This window comes from Artemia sp. Qi Xiang Cuo, chromosome 4 (genome assembly GCF_049724085.1).
Source record: "Artemia sp. Qi Xiang Cuo chromosome 4, ASM4972408v1, whole genome shotgun sequence".
Lineage (NCBI taxonomy): Eukaryota > Metazoa > Arthropoda > Branchiopoda > Anostraca > Artemiidae > Artemia > Artemia sp. Qi Xiang Cuo.
The window spans coordinates 25,745,262-25,765,768 of NC_142797.1; the positions used below are offsets into that span (position 1 = coordinate 25,745,262).

General features: G+C 32.6%; 1 protein-coding gene across 1 annotated transcript in view; it reads left to right on the plus strand.

Annotated features, from left to right (window-relative positions):
* Positions 1-20,507, plus strand: part of LOC148952931 (BTB/POZ domain-containing protein 8) — a 37,227-nt gene that overhangs the window by 14,037 nt on the left and 2,683 nt on the right. The window contains exons 4-7 of the mRNA XM_089088182.1: positions 1,165-1,356; positions 6,182-6,345; positions 10,835-11,006; positions 17,654-17,845. Of these exons, the coding sequence (XP_088944308.1) occupies positions 1,165-1,356; positions 6,182-6,345; positions 10,835-11,006; positions 17,654-17,845 (720 nt within the window). The remainder of the gene's footprint in view (positions 1-1,164; positions 1,357-6,181; positions 6,346-10,834; positions 11,007-17,653; positions 17,846-20,507) is intronic.

Here is a 20,507-nt window from a genome sequence, read left to right on the forward strand (position 1 = left end):
TAAAGAAGAAACCATGGTCCTCAGTAACCGAAAATAAGTTTTAAAAAACTGTCTAGTGAGATAAATTGCCATTTGTCTTTTATATCAATCAAGTGCAATGCCTGTACTATTTTTTTTTTACCATAAGTGTGCACAGGTCAAAAACCTTGAGGGGAAGTTGGGGGCTGTCAGAAATTTTGGCTGTGATAACTTTTTTATGTTACATAACATATTTTTAGGAGACGGAAATATTATAGAAAAAACAGGAACAGAAAAACAAAATGTGTTTTTATTATTATTAATCAGAATCGGTGCCTTACACAGGATATTTTTTAAGGTTTTCTAGACATGGCTAACCAATTTTGACATCAAAAGCTTCACCCTCCTACTGTTTTCATGGGTAATAACAGATCGATTTTTGAATAAAAATGATCTGGTAAATATCATGAAAACCAAATAAGGTAGGTATTAGATAAATTATCTTATAAACAAAAGTTATAAGATAAAATAGCTGAACCAAGCGATATAGTTTGCTTAGATTTCGCAGGTAAGCTGTAAATCAAAGTCTTTTTTTGTCAAATAATATCGCATAACTAAAGGGTATGATCAGCTAAAAATGTTACTTTGAGAACTCTTTAGACTAATTTCAGGGGGATGTCTCACTCTATCAAATCCTAGTATCTGAACTTTAAAAAAAATGCTAAATAGTGATTTTTTTTTTCCTTTTTGGAACGGAAGAAATAAATGAAGATGCGTAACTTTGCCAACAGGTATTGTGAACTCCATTATCTTCCCGCTGTTGCCACTCTCTTTTCTGCTAGAAGTAGATACTAGGTTTTGTATTTATAGTATGTCCGTGATAGGTTTTGGGTGAAAAAACCAATAAAATTTGTTCTATCACTGTGGTTACTAGGTTACACAGAAAAATTCTGATTATGCTAATACGTTCCCCGGGTCTGGTCAAGGGGGGGGGGTATATTCCTTATTCAAAATCAAACTTTTTTATGGATAGTAGGTTTTTGGCAAATATCGACATCTAATGTCATTAAATATAATAGAGTAAATTTGATGAAGATGATTTTGATGAAATCTTGATTTTGATGAAATCTTGATTTTGATGAAATCTGAAGATGATTTGATGAAACTGAAGAAAAAAAAAATGATGAAGTAAATTTGATGTTTCAGCCTTGCTCTGATTGTAGTACTGCTGGTCTACAATGCATCCCTTTAGTTTTCACATTTGACATGAAAGGGCTACAAAACCAATGTGTAATGTGGGTTGTGAAGAATCTAGGGAAATTAGCTGTGTCGAAACACTTTGCTTCTTTGCCTGAAGAGATTAAACTGAAAATTAAAGAAGATATAAGTTCAAACCTGGTAAGTTTTTTTCTTTCTTTTACAAATATTATGATATGTTACCATATCTTACCATATACAAATATTATGATATGTTACCATATGTTATTTTCTTTCTTTCCCCCAAAAAAGTTCTCCAAATTCCTGAAAAATGACGTTGAGGAAAATTAATGATTTGTATTTCCTGTTAACATTTGTGTATTTATGAGCGTTAATTTTAGGGAAGATTTCGGGAAACTAATTTTTCTTACGGAGGTATTAGGAGAATCCCCGAATTTTGTGCTCAACTGGAAGCACCGATATCACTCAATGATCGGCACTCCTGGATATACCATCCCTAGTGACAGGGAGGGTGGATCCACTATCCCCAGATTTTCCGTACGTGGCTTTGTCCATTGTGCTCTCACAAGATTCCTACAGATAAGAAGTAATTGTGTTTACTATTGTCTTCAATAATTAGGCAACATTATAGTCACATGTGGACAGAATTCAAATTACGCTTGACTTAAGCACCAATTATGTCAAATTTAACTAATCAAAGTTAAACCAATCAATCATCTTTACCAATCAAAGTTGAGATTTAAGGACAAGTTTCTTGAAAATAGAAAATCTGGAAGCTTCGAATAGTAGTTTTCATATCTACTAGATGAACCTGGAAAAAGATGCAAATGCCTAGTATTCGTAAGCAGTACTACTACTTCTACTGACAACACTGCAGCACCAAGCCGCCTGAGGCCAACACAGCTAGGCATGCTCCTCCTCCATCCCACTCTATTCAAAGCCTCCCTCTTTACACCCTCTGCGGAAGTTTCCTTTTCCCTTAAATCTTTCCTTGCGACATCCTCTTAACCCAACCGGGGACGACCTGTTTTTCGTTCCGCCCTAGACGGTTGGCTGACAAAGACAATCTTTGGTAATCCGTCATGCTTCATCCTCAGAACGTGCCCTAGCCATCTCAACCTTTCTCTCATTATAACCATAGAAAGTAGGATTGGACCGCACTTTTTGTTCATTCTACTGTTTGAGATACGGGCTGCCAGTCAGGTACCCAAAACGATACATAGGCAGGTTCTCTGGAAAACATTTAGCAAAAATTCCTCCATTTTCGGAGCACCCAGGCTTCAGAACCACACCTGACCACAGTCATCACTGCAGCTTCCAATATTCTAATCTGGGTTCGCAGACTTATCTTCCTATTTTTCCAAACTTTTTTCAACTATGACACACAACGTCTTTACTAATAATTAATTTAAAGCCTTAATCCACAAAACAAGTTTTTCAAAGAAAATTAAAGAGCTCCATTGAGCTAAAAATAAGCAGAAATAAATTCAAATAATCTTGCAAGTGTAAAACGACCACAAATCACCATCAATTAATAAATGAAACCCAAAACGAAAAGAAATTACAATAAATAACCAAGTCGAACTCAAACTAAAAATAATCGATTCAAATTAAAAAAAAAAGAAAATTACAACAAATGACCATGGATTGACAGTTTAATATACATATACTGATATTTATTCCATAAAGTCTTATTAATTTTTATTTGTTATAGTCAAAAAAGTGAAAAAATTTAAAATGTATTTAGTTTTAAGTAAAGTGCAAATTATATTCTGGCCTTCAGAAGGCGTGTGGGTTATCAGCCCTACTCATGCTAATTTTTGCTCGTTTTGAGTTTGGCTAGCTTATTTATTGTGATTTCTGTTCGTTTTGGGTTTCATTTATTTAATTATAGTGATTTTTGGTAGTTTTATGCTTGGAAGATTATTTGACTTCATTTCTACTCATTTTTGGCTTAATGGAGATCTTTACTTTTGAAAACTTGTTTTGTGGGAAACGTTTTTCAAAATTTATTTCTGTTCGTTTTTGTTGACATAGTCATTTTCATGGAAATTTTTTTTTTATCTTTTTGATTTTTTTTCTATAAGACCCCATAGTTTGGCTTCCTATTTGTATGTTGGAGAAACTTTTTCAACGATTTTGAATCCTGACACAAATAGTATTTTTTAATTTAGATTTGAACCTCCTCAAGTTGACCTGATAAAATAACAATAAATATCATTCCCAAAAAAATTCTATCTATGCTCTTTGACAACCTGGATAAACTTACAATCTTTTGATTTATTTAAATTATAAGAGCAGAAGTAGTAATAATAGTAGCCCCATAGTTTCAACTTAATACCCCAGTCGTTCTTGATATATTTCTTATTGGCAACCATACACACAGTGCCTTTTGATATGGTTTTTAAGCAACATTTAGTTTCAACATAATGGTCCCATTGCATAATTGCGGAGGGTTGACATACCCAATATCCCTAGAGACATAGTTACTGGACTGTTCTACTCTTCTGAACAAGATGGCTGTCTCAAAATTTTTACTGGATGTGTTTGGAAAATGAATGGGCTTGGGATGAGGGTTGCTTGTTCTCCAATCTCTTTTGACTCTTAAAAAGGGTGCTAGAACTTTTATTTTCCAATCGAGTAAGCTGCTTTAAAATTTCCAACGATATTTCTAGCGATTATATAGCGGTGCTGCCTATGATATTGCTCATATGCCTTTTTGAAAACCTGCATGCATATGGTTTCTTTGTTTAATTGAAACTCCCCCTAAACGTTCCCGAAAATTTCACCTTAATACCCTTAGCGTCATGAGTTACAGTAACTATAGTGGTACTATTAATAGTATACAAATAGTGCCTTCTGGCTAGTTCAAAATCCACCACAACTTACCCTTAAAGGTCTAACTTAATAATGTAAGCCGTCCCTGAAATACTGTTTTGTCACCCTTTTGACAATCTACATGCTCATGATTCGTTTTGATTTAGTTCAACATCCACCTAAATATTCCTAAATATAGATAGTTAAGCTGTCATAGGGAGCATATTGGTGTCGGTACAAGCTTTTCACACTAGTCTTTTTCTATTTTAATTTTCAGCTTCTTTAGTGCAAATTTGCCGTAAGCAATGCTAGTAATGACATTAACAATTCATAGGCAATAATAATGAGCATATTGGTGGTTGTGCAAGCTGTTCAAACCAATCTTTTTCCATTTTAGTTTTTCGCTTCTTTAGTGTAAATATGACGTAAGCAGTGGTAGTAATGACATTAACAATTCATAAGCAATAATAATGAGCATATTGGTGGTGGTACAAGCTTTTCAAACCAATTTTTTTCCATTTTAGTTTTTCGCTTCTTTAGTGTAAATATGACGTAAGCAGTGGTAGTAATGACGTTAACAATTCATAAGCAATAATAATGAGCATATTGGTGGTGGTACAAGCTTTTCAAACCAATTTTTTTCCATTTTAGTTTTTCGCTTCTTTAGTGTAAATATGACGTAAGCAGTGGTAGCAATGACGTTAACAATTCATAAGCAATAATAAAGAGCATATTGGTGGTGGTACAAGCTTTTCAAACCAGTCTTTTTCCATTTTAGTTTTTCGCTTCTTTAGTGTAAATATGACGTAAGCAATAGTAGTAATGACGTAAACATTTTGTCAACAATACTGAGGAGGATATTGGTGTTGCCACAAGCTTTTCACGCAAATATTGTTCCATTTTTGTTTTCCAGTTTAGCTTCTTCAGTGCGTATATGACGTAAGCAATGGTAGTAATGAAGGACAAATCTCGTAAGCAATAGTAAGAAGCATACTGATTTTAGTACAACCTTTTCACACCAATCTTTTTCCGTTTTAATTCTTCACTCCTTTAATTTAAGTTTGCATTGCGTCAAAATCAAGATCTTAACTTTCTATTAATAAGTGTAATCGTGGTGGGGCTGTGACATAGCATAGAAGTAAAAGGCTATTATGAATCGTCCCTAAAACAATAAGTTCACGGATGCGAAGGCGCACCTGGATCAGAAATGAAAAGCCGTGAGATCTCATACAATTAATCCTCCTAGCAGTTAATTCTGTAAGTCACCAGAATGAAATCCAACAAGTCCCTGAGTGGATGCAGATGAAAGGATGCAGTAATTAAGCTCGTCTCTCATATAATTCTCATATATATACCTGAAACCATAATTGTAGAATTTGGCAATGTTTGCACAATTTTGCCAGCCAAAAAGTCCTTGGGTGAACGAATTAGTTGTTGGAATAAGTAAATCGTATTATTGAATTCTTAGCATGTAGATTTTTCTTAACTGTTTTTAAATTGTATTTTGGAAATACTATATAGCTGTTATTCGCTGCAATTAGTAGACTAGCTAGCTTAAATAACCACTAAACTTAGAATATTTTATCAGAGATAAGACAATTCTTCTGAATTTGATCGTCATTAATTTCTTTTTTCATGCTGAAAAGCCAAATAAATAATTGGGAATTAGGGGAAATGCTTTCAGCTGCTGAAAAGTGAAATAAATGCTGAATTCAATGCCGAAAAGCGAAATAAATAATTTGAAATTAGTAGAAGTGCTTTCAGCTGATTTTACATCGAAAAATAAAAATTATTTTAGAATTTTAAATTACAGTGGATAAATAAAAGTAGTATAGAAAGAGTGTCGTTTTTAGTTATGTTGTATTTTAAGGATGTTGTATTTAATTCATTTAGAATTGGTTACAGTTGCAAGTCATTTTATAATTCATCCATGCGAGAGTACAGAATTTGAAATGGACCCGATTTGACCTTATTTGACCTGATTGGGACCTCCTTGAAGGGACCTGATTTGGCTTCTTTTTTTAGTGTAATGAGGTCTTGCTGTAATGAAAGTAAACGTTGTAGTTTTTCAGAAACATTAAAAATATTCACAAGCAACTGTATTTGAGGGATGTTTCTAACCCCCCACCCCTTTAATTCTGTCCCTGTGTCTATGGTATGATGTAGAAGTAATAGATTCTCTTTGAAGACTTTTGGGAGCGTCTTTGATGTCGTCAGGTCATGTAACATAATCGAAACAAGTCTACCCACTACTTCTTGGACCGACTCAGTACGACATCTCGTGAAAGGTATTGAATGTGACTGTCATGAATTTTTGAGCAAAAACTTCGTAGAGTTTTTGGCATCTCCAAAGTGAGTTTTTTATTTCTTTTTTTTACAGTCGTCTATATTCATTATTTGTCTGACTTCCTAATAGATATATTGATGATTATATTAGATGACAATGTCCTTTTTTCAAAATATCTTTAGTTAAGGGCATTGAAATTGAATACCGTAAGTTTTGTGCAAGTCTTCTGATTTTGAATCTCCCAAGGAGTTTTTTTTATTGGGAGGGGGGGGGGGTTAAGTGGTCAATATTCATTATTAATCTGAATTTCAAACAGGTTTAGGGCATAGCAGTAGTACAATAATTCATTTGAATAAACGTACAAAAATTAGTCACCAGCGTATAGAAACCAAGCTATAGGACGTGCTGTGAAAATAACAAATTTTTAAATTGTTTTAAGAACTAGCAATTAGGGAGGTGAAGCGATTAATTGAATTAAAAACAAACAACCAAGCATATACAAAACATTACATTTCATGAACCCAATTTAATAGTTTTGTTTTATTTTTTCAATAACAATTAAGTTAAATTTCTCACACAACACAAAGAAAACAAAATTATGTTCAAATAATATTTGGGCTGCTGGTGTATTATTTAAACAATATTTATATATTATTTATATGTATTATATATATATATATATATTGGTGTATTATTTATATATATATATATATATATATATATATATATATATATATATATATATATATATATATATATATATAAAGAATCGAATGTTTATGCTAATTTCAAATATATAAGTTTCATTAAGTTTGGTCTTACCCATCAAAGGTTACGAGCCTGAGAAAATTTGTCTCATTTTCGAAAAAAGGCGGAAACACCTTCTAAAAATCATAGATTATTAGTGAAAGCCATACCAATCTGATTCAGCGTGTCAGAGAACCCTACTGTAGAGGTTTCAAGCTCTTATCTGCAAAAATGTGGAATTTTGTACTTTTGCCAGAAGAAAGATCACGGATGCGTGTTTATTTGTTTGTTTTTTTGTTTGTTTTCCCCAAGGGTGATCGTATCGACCCAGTGGGCCTAGAACATGGGGAGAGGGCTCGGTCTAACGGAAATTAAAAGTTCTAGTGCCCTTTTTAAGTGACAAAATTTGGAGGGCAACTAGGCCCCCTCCCACTTTTTCTCCAGTTTCTCGAACTAGGCCCTTTTTTTCCAAAATCGTCCGATAAAAATTATGAGATAGCTATTTTGTTCAGCATAGTTGAAAAACCTAATAACTATGTCTTTGGAGATAATTTACCAATTTTTTACGTATAGTATTGGTATTGGAAAGTATGCATACGTTTTTCAGGTGGGGAGGGGAGGATGAATTTTTATGTTGGGGTGATTTTACACGGGGAGAATTTTCGATGGGAGGGAGGTTTCCAGAGCTTGAACTTTTCAGGAGAAATTTTATACTGGGGAAATTTGCCAGAATTCCTATACGAAATTCTTCTTATGTTTTGCTTTCTCTTTGCCAACTCAATTTTACGCGTGGAGATGTTAAGGGTTATTGTTCGTGATAAATTTTCACCAGGATTGAATTGTATAGGGGATATTTTCGTGGGGAGTAGGGATTTTTCCCTGGAGGTTGAGCCAGATCTCCTGGCGTAATTTGAAAAACGATCAGAAATGAAATAAAAAACACATTTTTTTCAACTGAAAGTAAAGAGTAACATTAAAACTTAAACAAAAAGAAATCATTACGTATATGAGGGAGTTCGCCCCCTCGTGAATAACTGGCTCTATACGCGACCTATGGACAGAAATTATTACTTATGTGAAGGGGGTTACCTCCTCCTCAACTCCTCGCTCTTTACGATAAATTTCGAATTTTGTCCCAATTCTTTAAGAACAACTCCTAACACACAAGGTTTGTTTAATTAGAACAATAAGAAGCTTTTTTTTAAGTACTTAAAAAGTTTAGCGTGAAGAGCGAGGTGTTGAGGAGGGGGCAACCCCTCCCCCCTCATATAAGTAATAATTTCTAGTCGTTTTAAGTTTTAATGTTGCTCCTCACTTTCAGTTGAAAAAAAACTTACTTTTTTATTCAACCTTGAGCAAACACTACGATACTTCATCACCCCTTCATCACGGGTCTTTAGAGGATAAGATGGTGCTGTGAGTTGACCTTAGAATCTTAATAGCTCTTCCCATACCTCTGCATGTAATGCATACATTTTTGTACTACAAATCTTAATAAACATGTGACAACCACGCTTGAACTGGATGATTAACATACTAGATCTTACGATATCACCCGTTCTACCGTTAGCCAAATAATAAGCTAGACAGATGGATGCCAACATCTTTGGAAGTAACATTTTTTTTAGTTTTTCTTCGAACTTTATATTATACTAAATTAATTTATAACTTGTTTTTTTTTATTTATTATAACATATTGTATGAAATACAATGGGAAATCTTTTTTAAAATCCCGTGTTGAAAATACACTGAAACATAAACGTTGAAATATACTCTGAAAAAGTAATAGTTTTTTAGTTTGAAATTTCCTCTGTAAGAAATTAAGATTTAATTTTCTTCCTTTTTAGTTCTTGATTGATTTTTTTATGGTAAAGCAATTTATAACTTGGCTATTCTTTTTACATTTATTACAAGACATTGTTACAAAATACAATGGGAAAAAATCACGCAGTTGAAATATACTGAAAAATAAACAATTCATTGAGAGCACTTATTTACTGTAGCTTTTAAAAATTTATAAAATAATTTGAAACTAAAAAACGGCTAAAACTTGACAGCTTAAAATAAGCAAACTTAAAATAAACTGGACGACACTATTAAGTGTTTTTTCTCTTCTCGGGATGTATATATATATATATATATATATATATATATATATATATATATATATATATATATATATATATATATATATATATATATATATATATATATATATATTTAGATATTTATATATATATATATATATATATTAGTTTATCAATTTAATAGTTTTGTTTTATTTTTTCAATAACAATTAAGTTAAATTTCTCACACAACACAAAGAAAACAAAATTATGTTCAAATAATATTTGGGCTGCTGGTGTATTATTTAAACAAACAAAATTATATTTAAATAATATTTGGGCTGCTGGTGTATTATTTAAACAAACAAAATTATATTTAAATAATATTTGGGCTGCTGGAGTATTATTTAAACAGACAAAATTATATTTAAATAATATTTGGGCTGCTGGTGTATTATTTAAACAATCAGAATTATATTTAAATAATATTTGGGCTGCTGGTGTATTATTTAAACAGACAAAATTATATTTAAATAATATTTGGGCTGCTGGAGTATTATTTAAACAGACAAAATTATATTTAAATAATATTTGGGCTGCTGGAGTATTATTTAAACAAACAAAATTATATTTAAATAATATTTGTGCTGCTAGTATGCTTCTGAGCTCCATATGCAAGTCAAATTTAAATTGATCAAAATTATCATGCATGGAATAAGCTCGCCAAGCTTGAACTTTGGAATCTGAAGTTTAGACGCTCCATAAATATTGAGAGAGCGCTCCTGCTTGAAGACAGGTGACGAACCTCAGTTCTGTCTCTAAATCTGTCGAACAGTATTTTATCATATGTCAAAAAGTAAAAAATACAATCATTTACATAGCAAAGACTGAGCAAGCAAGGCTGTGCTGAGCAAACAAGGACAAAAAAGGATGAAGTGAACGAAATTTATTTAGCTTCATCAATAGGAACTTTGCGCTGTTTTGATTTTAGCTCTTCTGTCCCCTTTTTCTATTTCCTTTGCGAAGAAAATTCAAGATCAGATTTTGTTTAAGGCAGAAAAAATGATACAAAAAGAAGGAAAAATGAATGTTATTTGTACCTTATCTGTTATATAATTCAGCAGCCAATAGTAACATCAGTTTGGATGAACTAAAATTGAAACCTTGTTTTGGCTGTATATAAGGGAGGTATTTGGTATGTAGGGTACCAGGGTGCTAATTTATGAAGATGTATGGGAGTAGGGAATTTGAATTTTTTTTTTTTATTCTTCTGGGGGAGGGGGGTAATTTTGTTATTTTTTCAGTTTTTCATAGAAAATGTTTTACTCTTTTTCAATTGAAAAAAGGTTATTTTCAATTGAAAATGCCGGAAAGGGTATTTTTCGAAAACTAGGAGAGGGCTATTGCCCGTCTCCTCCACTTGGTGCCCCTGGGATGATGATGTTTATCGTAAGTGTAACAATTTATCACACTATTCTTTTAAGTTTAAGAATTAAAATTAAAAGTTTCCAAAAAGAGCTGAATTAGACAATACTCTTTTATATTTCAACTGTCGGTCTCCTAGACTGTGATGTTCATTCCGTTATAAAATCTTCTTGTCAGGAAACAAATTAACGTTCTGAAATTTATTTATAATGTCTTTTAACGATAAAATTTGCAGTATATTGGGAATCATTACAGGTTTTTGGGCGTAAGTTGTTGTGACGCTGTTTGTGACGTAGTATATTGTGAATCCTTACAGGTTTGCGGACATAAGCTGTTGTGATGCATGGAACTTTGATGAAGTAACCACAAGCTTGGAAAAAGCAGTCCAGCTATTTAATGGAGAAAAAAGTTGTCAAGTTTATCTTATTTTAAAAAAGATAGAAAGTCAAGAAGAACAAGAAAATACTCAAAGTGATGGCGCTAAAGAGGTATTTATACTCACTGATAGGATTAAGAGGATTGTGCCACAGAAAGCATTGAGCTTTATTTGCATGCTCTAGAATAGGTTACCTTGCCCACAAAGGAAATCACAAGATATCATGTGCACTCATTTTTCGGAGTCATGATGACGATGTAAGCCTTTTTTACATTAAACAGTTCGTGGTAACGAGCTCTGTAAGTAAAGAGCAATCTGGCTCAATAGTAACCGAGAATCTAAAAAACAGAATTTTGATACCAACATATATATATATATATATATATATATATATATATATATATATATATATATATAAAGAATCGAATGTTTATGCTAATTTCAAATATATAAGTTTCATTAAGTTTGGTCTTACCCATCAAAGGTTACGAGCCTGAGAAAATTTGTCTCATTTTCGAAAAAAGGCGGAAACACCTTCTAAAAATCATAGATTATTAGTGAAAGCCATACCAATCTGATTCAGCGTGTCAGAGAACCCTACTGTAGAGGTTTCAAGCTCCTATCTGTAAAAATGTGGAATTTTGTACTTTTGCTAGAAGAAAGATCACAGATGCGGTTTTATTTGTTTGTTTTTTTGTTTGTTTTCCCTAAGGGTGATTGCATTGATCCAAGGGGAATAGAACATGGGGAGAGGGCTCATTCTAACGGAAATTAAAAGTTTTAGTGCCCTTTTTAAGTGACAAAATTTGGAGGGCAACTAGGCCCCCTCCCACTTTTTCTCCAGTTTCTCGAACTAGGCCCTTTTTTTCCAAAATCGTCCGATCAAAATTTTGAGACAGCTCTTTTGTTTAGCATTGTTGAACAGCTCAATAACTGTGTCTTTGGAGATAATTTACCAATTTTTTACGTATAGTATTGGTATTGGAAAGTATGCATACGTTTTTCAGGTGGGGAGGGGAGGATGAATTTTTATGTTGGGGTGATTTTACACGGGGAGAATTTTCGATGGGAGGAGGTTTCCAGAGCTTGAACTTTTCAGGGGAAATTTTATACTGGGGAAATTTGCCAGAATTCCTATACGAAATTCTTCTTATGTATTGCTTTCTCTTTGCCAACTCAATTTTACGCGTGGAAATGTTAAGGGTTATTGTTCGTGATAAATTTTCACCAGGATTGAATTGTATAGGGGATATTTTCGTGGGGAGTAGGGATTTTTCCCTGGAGGTTGAGCCAGATCTCCTGGCGTAATTTGAAAAACGATCAGAAATGAAATAAAAAACACATTTTTTTCAACTGAAAGTAAAGAGTAACATTAAAACTTAAACGAAAAGAAATTATTACATATATGAGGGGGTTCGCCCCCGCGTGAATAACTGGCTCTATACGCGACCTATGGACAGAAATTATTACTTATGTGAAGGGGGTTACCTCCTCCTCAACTCCTCGCTCTTTACGATAAATTTCGAATTTTGTCCCAATTCTTTAAGAACGACTCCTGATAAACAAGGTTCGTTTAATTAGAACGATAAGAAGTTTTTTTATAGTACTGAAAAAAACTTTAGCGTGAAGAGCGAGGTGTTGAGGAGGGGGCAACCCCTTGCCCCTCATATAAGTAATAATTTCTATTCGTTTTAAGTTTTAATGTTGCTCCTCACTTTCAGTTGAAAAAAAACTTACTTTTTTATTCAACCTTGAGCAAACACTACGATACTTCATCACCCCTTCATCACGGGTCTTTAGAGGATAAGATGGTGCTGTGAGTTGACCTTAGAATCATAATAGCTCTTCCCATACCTCTGCATGTAATGCATACATTTTTGTACTACAAATCTTAATAAACATGTGACAACCACGCTTGAACTGGATGATTAACATACTAGATCTTACGATATCACCCGTTCTACCGTTAGCCAAATAATAAGCTAGACAGATGGATGCCAACATCTTTGGAAGTAACATTTTTTTTAGTTTTTCTTCGAACTTTATATTATACTAAATTAATTTATAACTTGTTTTTTTTTTATTTATTATAACATATTGTATGAAATACAATGGGAAATCTTTTTTAAAATCCCGTGTTGAAAATACACTGAAACATAAACGTTGAAATATACTCTGAAAAAGTAATAGTTTTTTAGTTTGAAATTTCCTCTGTAAGAAATTAAGATTTAATTTTCTTCCTTTTTAGTTCTTGATTGATTTTTTTATGGTAAAGCAATTTATAACTTGGCTATTCTTTTTACATTTATTACAAGACATTGTTACGAAATACAATGGGAAAAAATCACGCAGTTGAAATTTACTGAAAAATAAACAATTCATTGAGAGCACTTATTTACTGTAGCTTTTAAAAATTTATAAAATAATTTGAAACTAAAAAACGGCTAAAACTTGACAGCTTAAAATAAGCAAACTTAAAATAAACTGGACGACACTTTTAAGTGTTTTTTCTCTTCTCGGGATATATATACATATATATATATATATATATATATATATATATATATATATATATATATATATATATATATATATATATATATATATATATATATATATATATATATATATATTTAGATATTTATATATATATATATATATATTAGTTTATCAATTTAATAGTTTTGTTTTATTTTTTCAATAACAATTAAGTTAAATTTCTCACACAACACAAAGAAAACAAAATTATGTTCAAATAATATTTGGGCTGCTGGTGTATTATTTAAACAAACAAAATTATATTTAAATAATATTTGGGCTGCTGGTGTATTATTTAAACAAACAAAATTATATTTAAATAATATTTGGGCTGCTGGAGTATTATTTAAACAGACAAAGTTATATTTAAATAATATTTGGGCTGCTGGAGTATTATTTAAACAAACAAAATTATATTTAAATAATATTTGTGCTGCTAGTATATATATATATATATATATATATATATATATATATATATATATATATATATATATATTAGTTTATCAATTTAATAGTTTTGTTTTATTTTTTCAATAACAATTAAGTTAAATTTCTCACACAACACAAAGAAAACAAAATTATGTTCAAATAATATTTGGGCTGCTGGTGTATTATTTAAACAAACAAAATTATATTTAAATAATATTTGGGCTGCTGGTGTATTATTTAAACAAACAAAATTATATTTAAATAATATTTGGGCTGCTGGAGTATTATTTAAACAGACAAAATTATATTTAAATAATATTTGGGCTGCTGGAGTATTATTTAAACAAACAAAATTATATTTAAATAATATTTGTGCTGCTAGTATGCTGCTGAGCTCCATATGCAAGTCAAATTTAAATTGATCAAAATTATCATGCATGGAATAAGCTCGCCAAGCTTGAACTTTGGAATCTGAAGTTTAGACGCTCCATAAATATTGAGAGAGCGCTCCTGCTTGAAGACAGGTGACGAACCTCAGTTCTGTCTCTAAATCTGTCGAACAGTATTTTATCATATGTCAAAAAGTAAAAAATACAATCATTTACTTAGCAAAGACTGAGCAAGCAAGGCTGTGCTGAGCAAACAAGGACAAAAAAGGATGAAGTGAACGAAATTTATTTAGCTTCATCAATAGGAACTTTGCACTGTTTTGATTTTAGCTCTTCTGTCCCCTTTTTCTATTTCCTTTGCGAAGAAAATTCAAGATCAGATTTTGTTTAAGGCAGAAAAAATGATACAAAAAGAAGGAAAAATGAATGTTATTTGTACCTTATCTGTTATATAATTCAGCAGCCAATAGTAACATCAGTTTGGATGAACTAAAATTGAAACCTTGTTTTGGCTGTATATAAGGGAGGTATTTGGTATGTAGGGTACCAGGGTGCTAATTTATGAAGATGTATGGGAGTAGGGAATTTGAATTTTTTTTTTTTATTCTGGGGGAGGAGGGTAATTTTGTTATTTTTTCAGTTTTTCATAGAAAATGTTTTACTCTTTTTCAATTGAAAAAAGGTTATTTTAAATTGAAAATGCCGGAAAGGGTATTTTTAATATACATATTTATATACATATTTAATATATATATTTATATATATATATATATATATATATATATATATATATATATATATATATATATATATATATATATATATATATATATATATATATATAATATGTATGTATGTTCTCGAAAATTGTTCCATATTTTTTCGGGAAAATTGGTATCTTGGTATATTCTCGCATAAAAAAAAGATCTAGATAGGTTAGAAGTCTGAGAAAATTCGTTAAGAGCCTTTGTTTTGGTTTTTGCAAATGACGTTTTGTACTGTGTTAGTACATCGTATAAGCATTTCTTATGACATCATATAAGCGTTTTCTTATATGATGTGATGCATAGCATAAATAAAATTGTTGAGTTTCTAACGTATCAGTAATTTTTATGATACAGTGTCAATAGGAAGGCCCAAAGGACGAAAACTTGCAGTTGCAGTTACTATAAATGGTGATTTTTTGGAGTCAACACCTGAACTATCAAACGTGATAAGATGTGAAAATCGACAACCTAGACCGTCAATTGCAACAAAACCAATGCGTGCAGCTAAAGCAAAAGTTATAGCTAAATTGTCTGATGTAATCAAAATCCAAAAATGTGTCAAAAACGGAAATGAAGAGCAAAGATACGGGTGGTTAGAAGATATGCGAAAGGGACAATTAGAGCTTGTCAAAAATGAAAGGGAGAGAAAAGCCATACGCAGTTAGAAGTCATGCGATACCGAGCAAGTGAACGAGTCAATAAAATCAACCTGGACAGCGAGAATCACAACGTGTCAAAATTGATAATGATAGGGATCATGATTAGGTTTGGAATTTTAACATGCATAAGCTCATCAATGCCTACCATAACTTTGTTAAAAAAAAAGTTTCGGCGATATGTATTTCATAATGACAAAAGAAAAGCCGAGGTAAAACGAACCAAACAAATTGAAAATGATAGTGGTAATTATTAGGTTTTGGATTTTGACATGTATAAGGTCATCAATGCCTACCATACCTTCGAAAATCGAAAACCTGGACTAGATAAATCGTTGGAAGAAAAAGAAGTTTTGTCCCATCACCTGAAAAATTAAAAGAAATAAAGGTTCGGCGATAGGTCTTTCATAATGACAAAAGACAAGCCGGGACAAAAGAAATTTTTGTGTCACCACCTGAACAATTAAAAGAAACGAAAATTCGGCGATATGTCTTTCATAATGACAAAAGATAAGCCGAGGCAAAAGTTAAAGGTCCAATAAAAAAAAAAAAAAAATTACGAAGACACTACTTCTAATTTAAGGTCCATTTCAAGGCCGTATCCAGGGGGGAGGGGTTACCCGGTTTGAACCCCCCCCCCCCCGAAATTTTTGACTTAGTCGAAAATAAGTCGAAAATTAGTAAATCCTAGGTAAAAATCAGTATAATTAGTCGAAAACTGAGTCAAAAATTAGTAACCCCCCCCCCTGAAAAAGTCAAAAATTAGTAAACCCCCCCTCCCCGAAAAAAAAAACTGGATCCGCCCTACTCCATTTGGATGTCATTACATCAAGAAAAGGCTCAAATTGTCTGCTTTAAGAAGACAAGTGACAATGAGAATCCATATATAGAAGCCTGCCGCGTGCCGAGTGCTGGGACCCATAATTGTGTGCAATAATTGTGTATTTATGTATGTATGTATTTATTTTTTCTTGAAAACGACTCCATATTTTTCGGGAAAATTTGTATCCTGAACTGGCCTAAATATACATATCTACTACTTTTTGGGGGGAGGGAGGGTAGATCTTATATATAGATTTTAAACAGTTTTCAACCAATTGGTTGTCTCATTTTTTTTTTCTGTCCCTCCGTTTCGGTACTAATTCGCTAAAATTGTTGGGTCGTGGCAGAAAATGTTACTCTGTTGAGGCACAATCTCTTTCTTGACTTTAGGGTAGTAGAATGTTTAATTTCGGTTCAAGTGAGATCTCTTATGATTATCTACGAACTCTTTTATAGTACAATCACCCAGAGGAAAAAAGATTTATGCTACCTGTGATAAAATAAGGATTTTCCTTGATTATTAAAACTGAGAACTATAAACCTTTCGTTAAAGGTTTTAGTCTGTGATTAATCGATTGGATGTCTCAGAATTTACTTTTTCGAACATTTATCCAAGTTTTGGTCAAAATTTGGTCACATTTGACCAAATTTTGGTCACAATTTATGTATTGTAGTGAAAATTGGTAGATAACTCACTTTCTTTGTGACGGGGTTTCTTTCGTTACTTAAGAAGGACACTTGATATTTTGATTTTCGTTCAAATGATGGTTGTTATTTTCTTTCAAATATTCTATGACAAATGATACTAATTCTTGTGTACTATTTTAAATATATTTATTATGTTAATTTCCAATGCATTGATTTATTTAATCACTTATTGAGATTTTTTATTTTAGCAGTTTGTTAAGTTTGGTGACCCAAAATAACAAAGTCAGTTCTTAAATTGTGAAAGTTGTTCTGCCAAAAAAAAAGCTTTGTCAAGTTTAACAAACCACGTGTTTACAAATATAAACTATCTAAAATATTTTTTTTTTTTTGAAATGGCGATCTATTCGGGTTTTAATTAGTTTTAATTCTGATTTTAGAAGACTTAGGTATTTTTCATGCTCTTTTTGTGTAATTGATTGTTCTTATTGATTTGTTTTTCGTTTTCAGAGCAAGCAGAGATTGGTTAAAAATTTGCTTCAACAAGTAAAAAAAGCCGCCATAAAGGATTTTGGGAAAACAATCAAGTCTCAACACTGGAAATTATTAGAAAAACATGACCAAGATTCAATTTTTCAAGATGCGGGTTTCATTCCAATAGAAGAGGAAGGCTCGTCAAAAGTTGCATCACAGACTATTGAGGCATAGTTTCATTATAATCTAAAATATTTTTATACCAATAGGCTTAGTAACCCCAGTAGTTACGTGACTATATTTAATTTTATGATAATTGTTATGCACCCTTCATATTAAAACGTTCCCACTTATGTCGGATCTTTGGTACCCGGGCTGGCGCTCCCTTCTAATGAGCCACACGGTACACGATAAGGGGCCACACAATGGCCACCTGGAACTAATAAAGTCCCCTGTCATCATTGGTAATAAATGTATTGCGAGGTCATTCAAGTGCGGCAGTGTAGTCCTGTGGTAGTTGTTGCTCCTTTGTAAGACGTCCCATGATGCACGATAAGGTGTCACAGAATGGCCAACTGAAACTAAGAAAGTCCCCTGTCATCACTGGTAACTGATGTTGCGAGACCATTCAAGTGTGATAGCGTAATGTTATGGTAGCGTACTAACGCCTAGTTCGATAGTGTCGTTGCATCCTTTCCTTGTTCTCTTCAGAAAAAGTCTAAGGTATTCCAATCTAAGCTAAGGTAAAGTAACTATTCTTAGAATGTCCTAGTATGGGTCTGGTCGTCTGGGTCTCTGGTCTTCTGGAATTTCATAAAACTCGTATTCTGCCTTAAAATAATTTTGGGCAGTTGGAATATACAGTGAGAAAATGGAATAGATTATTCGATTGTTATTTATCATTAAAGGTTTGATAAATAGATGAGGGGCTAATCCATTTTGTATTAAAGTAAAAAAATATAGACGTTCTAAACCGTTCCGGTTGGTGACTTGTAACTTTGTTGAGAATTCAAAACCTTATTGGGATGTAAAATCTGTGGTTTCCCATAGTGTCTTTTTATTCAAGTCACTTCTAATCTTCTCAATATTGATTTACTCCGAATTTATAGAAGTCAAATGGGACTTTTTTACTGATTCACGCATGGTGGGCCCTACAAGAAGATAGTCACGAATATAAGAGCATATGGTGGACACTAAAACAATCAAAAAGATCGAACCATTTGCAACCATTTCCTTTTTGAAAATGTAAGGTGTTCAACTGAAAAGAGCCCTCCTCCCCTAATTAATGTTTATTGTGATGTAACCCCCTTCTTTCTCTTCTAATCTTCCCATTAATGAACTTCCTATAAAAGTCAAGTGTGTCGTGGGTGTTTGAGGACAGTCTCCCCATAATATTACACCTTCCTTAGGCTTGAAGGGTGGGACTTTTTCACTAAATCACGCATGCCGTCCCCTAGAAGAAGGCGACGGGGACCATTTGGGTCCTGTTTACCCCATTTTTGACGTTGGGAAGCCCCAATGGTATCAGGACTAGTGGTGCTATATGAGCCTACTACAGCCTTTTTAACTGTATTTAAGAAGGGGGCTCAATACTTGCTCAAAGAATTGTTGGTAGTTTTTTTTTTTTTTTTTTTTTTTTTTTTTTTTTTTTTTTTTTTTTCATATGTTAGTTTCGTAATTGGCCTCTTCTCTATAAAGAAAGTATGCAAATAGACAGGAATAAGGGGTTCGAGCTTCTAATGAAAATAATTACAAGGGATCTGCTTTTTAAAGTTATCTAATTTAGAGTCCCTTCAGAGTAGCAACATGAAATGCTAGGGAACTTAGTTAAGACTGGGCCTTTTCAATCAAGAAATCTCAGGTGTGTAGAGAAAGACGTTGGTCTTTGCACACTGGGAAAACTTAAAGCTCGCCAAATTTTTTCGTCTTTTTGTAACTAATAAAGAATCCCCCCCCCCCACTCTCTTCTCTCAGAGGTGATGTTTCAAATCATTTCCACTTGCCATTTGATGATCTTGTTCCGGTCTTTTTATGTCTGCTCTACAAGTCTTCAATTATAGCTTTGTATTACTTTTGTCTAAAGAAATATGTAGAATACACCTGACCTTGCTATTTGTAGTTTGTATTTTTACGTTTTAAGTCTTAACGACATAATATTAAATCTCTAATTTCCCCGTTGAGTAATTTTTGGACATAGAACTAAGTCTTGACGGAGACCTCACCCCTGCATTGAATAATTTTAAGTATAATACTAGTACTGCTACTAAAAACTCCGGGCAGCATCAAGCCACCTGATGCCAACATAGCTAAGCACGCTCCTCCTCCATCCTCTATTTTAGGTATAGATTCTCAGCAAAACTACTTACTTGAATTTTAATTTGCTGATCCTTTGCTTCAAGGTTCAAATTCACGGTTTTTACCCAGCTGCACTTTCAAAGTCAAGACACATTATTGTATTTGCGTTGAATACGCAAGGGAAATGAAACAAGTACTTAAAAACAAAAATACCTGCTATGAAGAGAATTACGTGTGGGCTAATCTGGGCTAATTAATGAGCTTGGATGGCTAAATTGTGTTGCAGTTCCTTCATTTTGTTTATGCTGGAACAAAATGGATTTAAAACCCGTCCCCTATTAAAATTAGCCTATAATTCAGGCCAAAAGGCAACAGTTTAGAATATGAGGGCCCTTTGGTTGACATTAAAAAATAATCAGATGGTCAAAATCTTGGCCCCTCGCAATAACTAAAAAAATTAAAGGCAGCTATTTACTTTTTGAATATGTAGGGTGTTCATCTGGAAAGACATCCCCCCTCCCCTATTTAGTCTTTATTAGGATATAATCTCATCATATATTAAACACTGCTTTTTAGTGCACTCCTGGCTCAATGA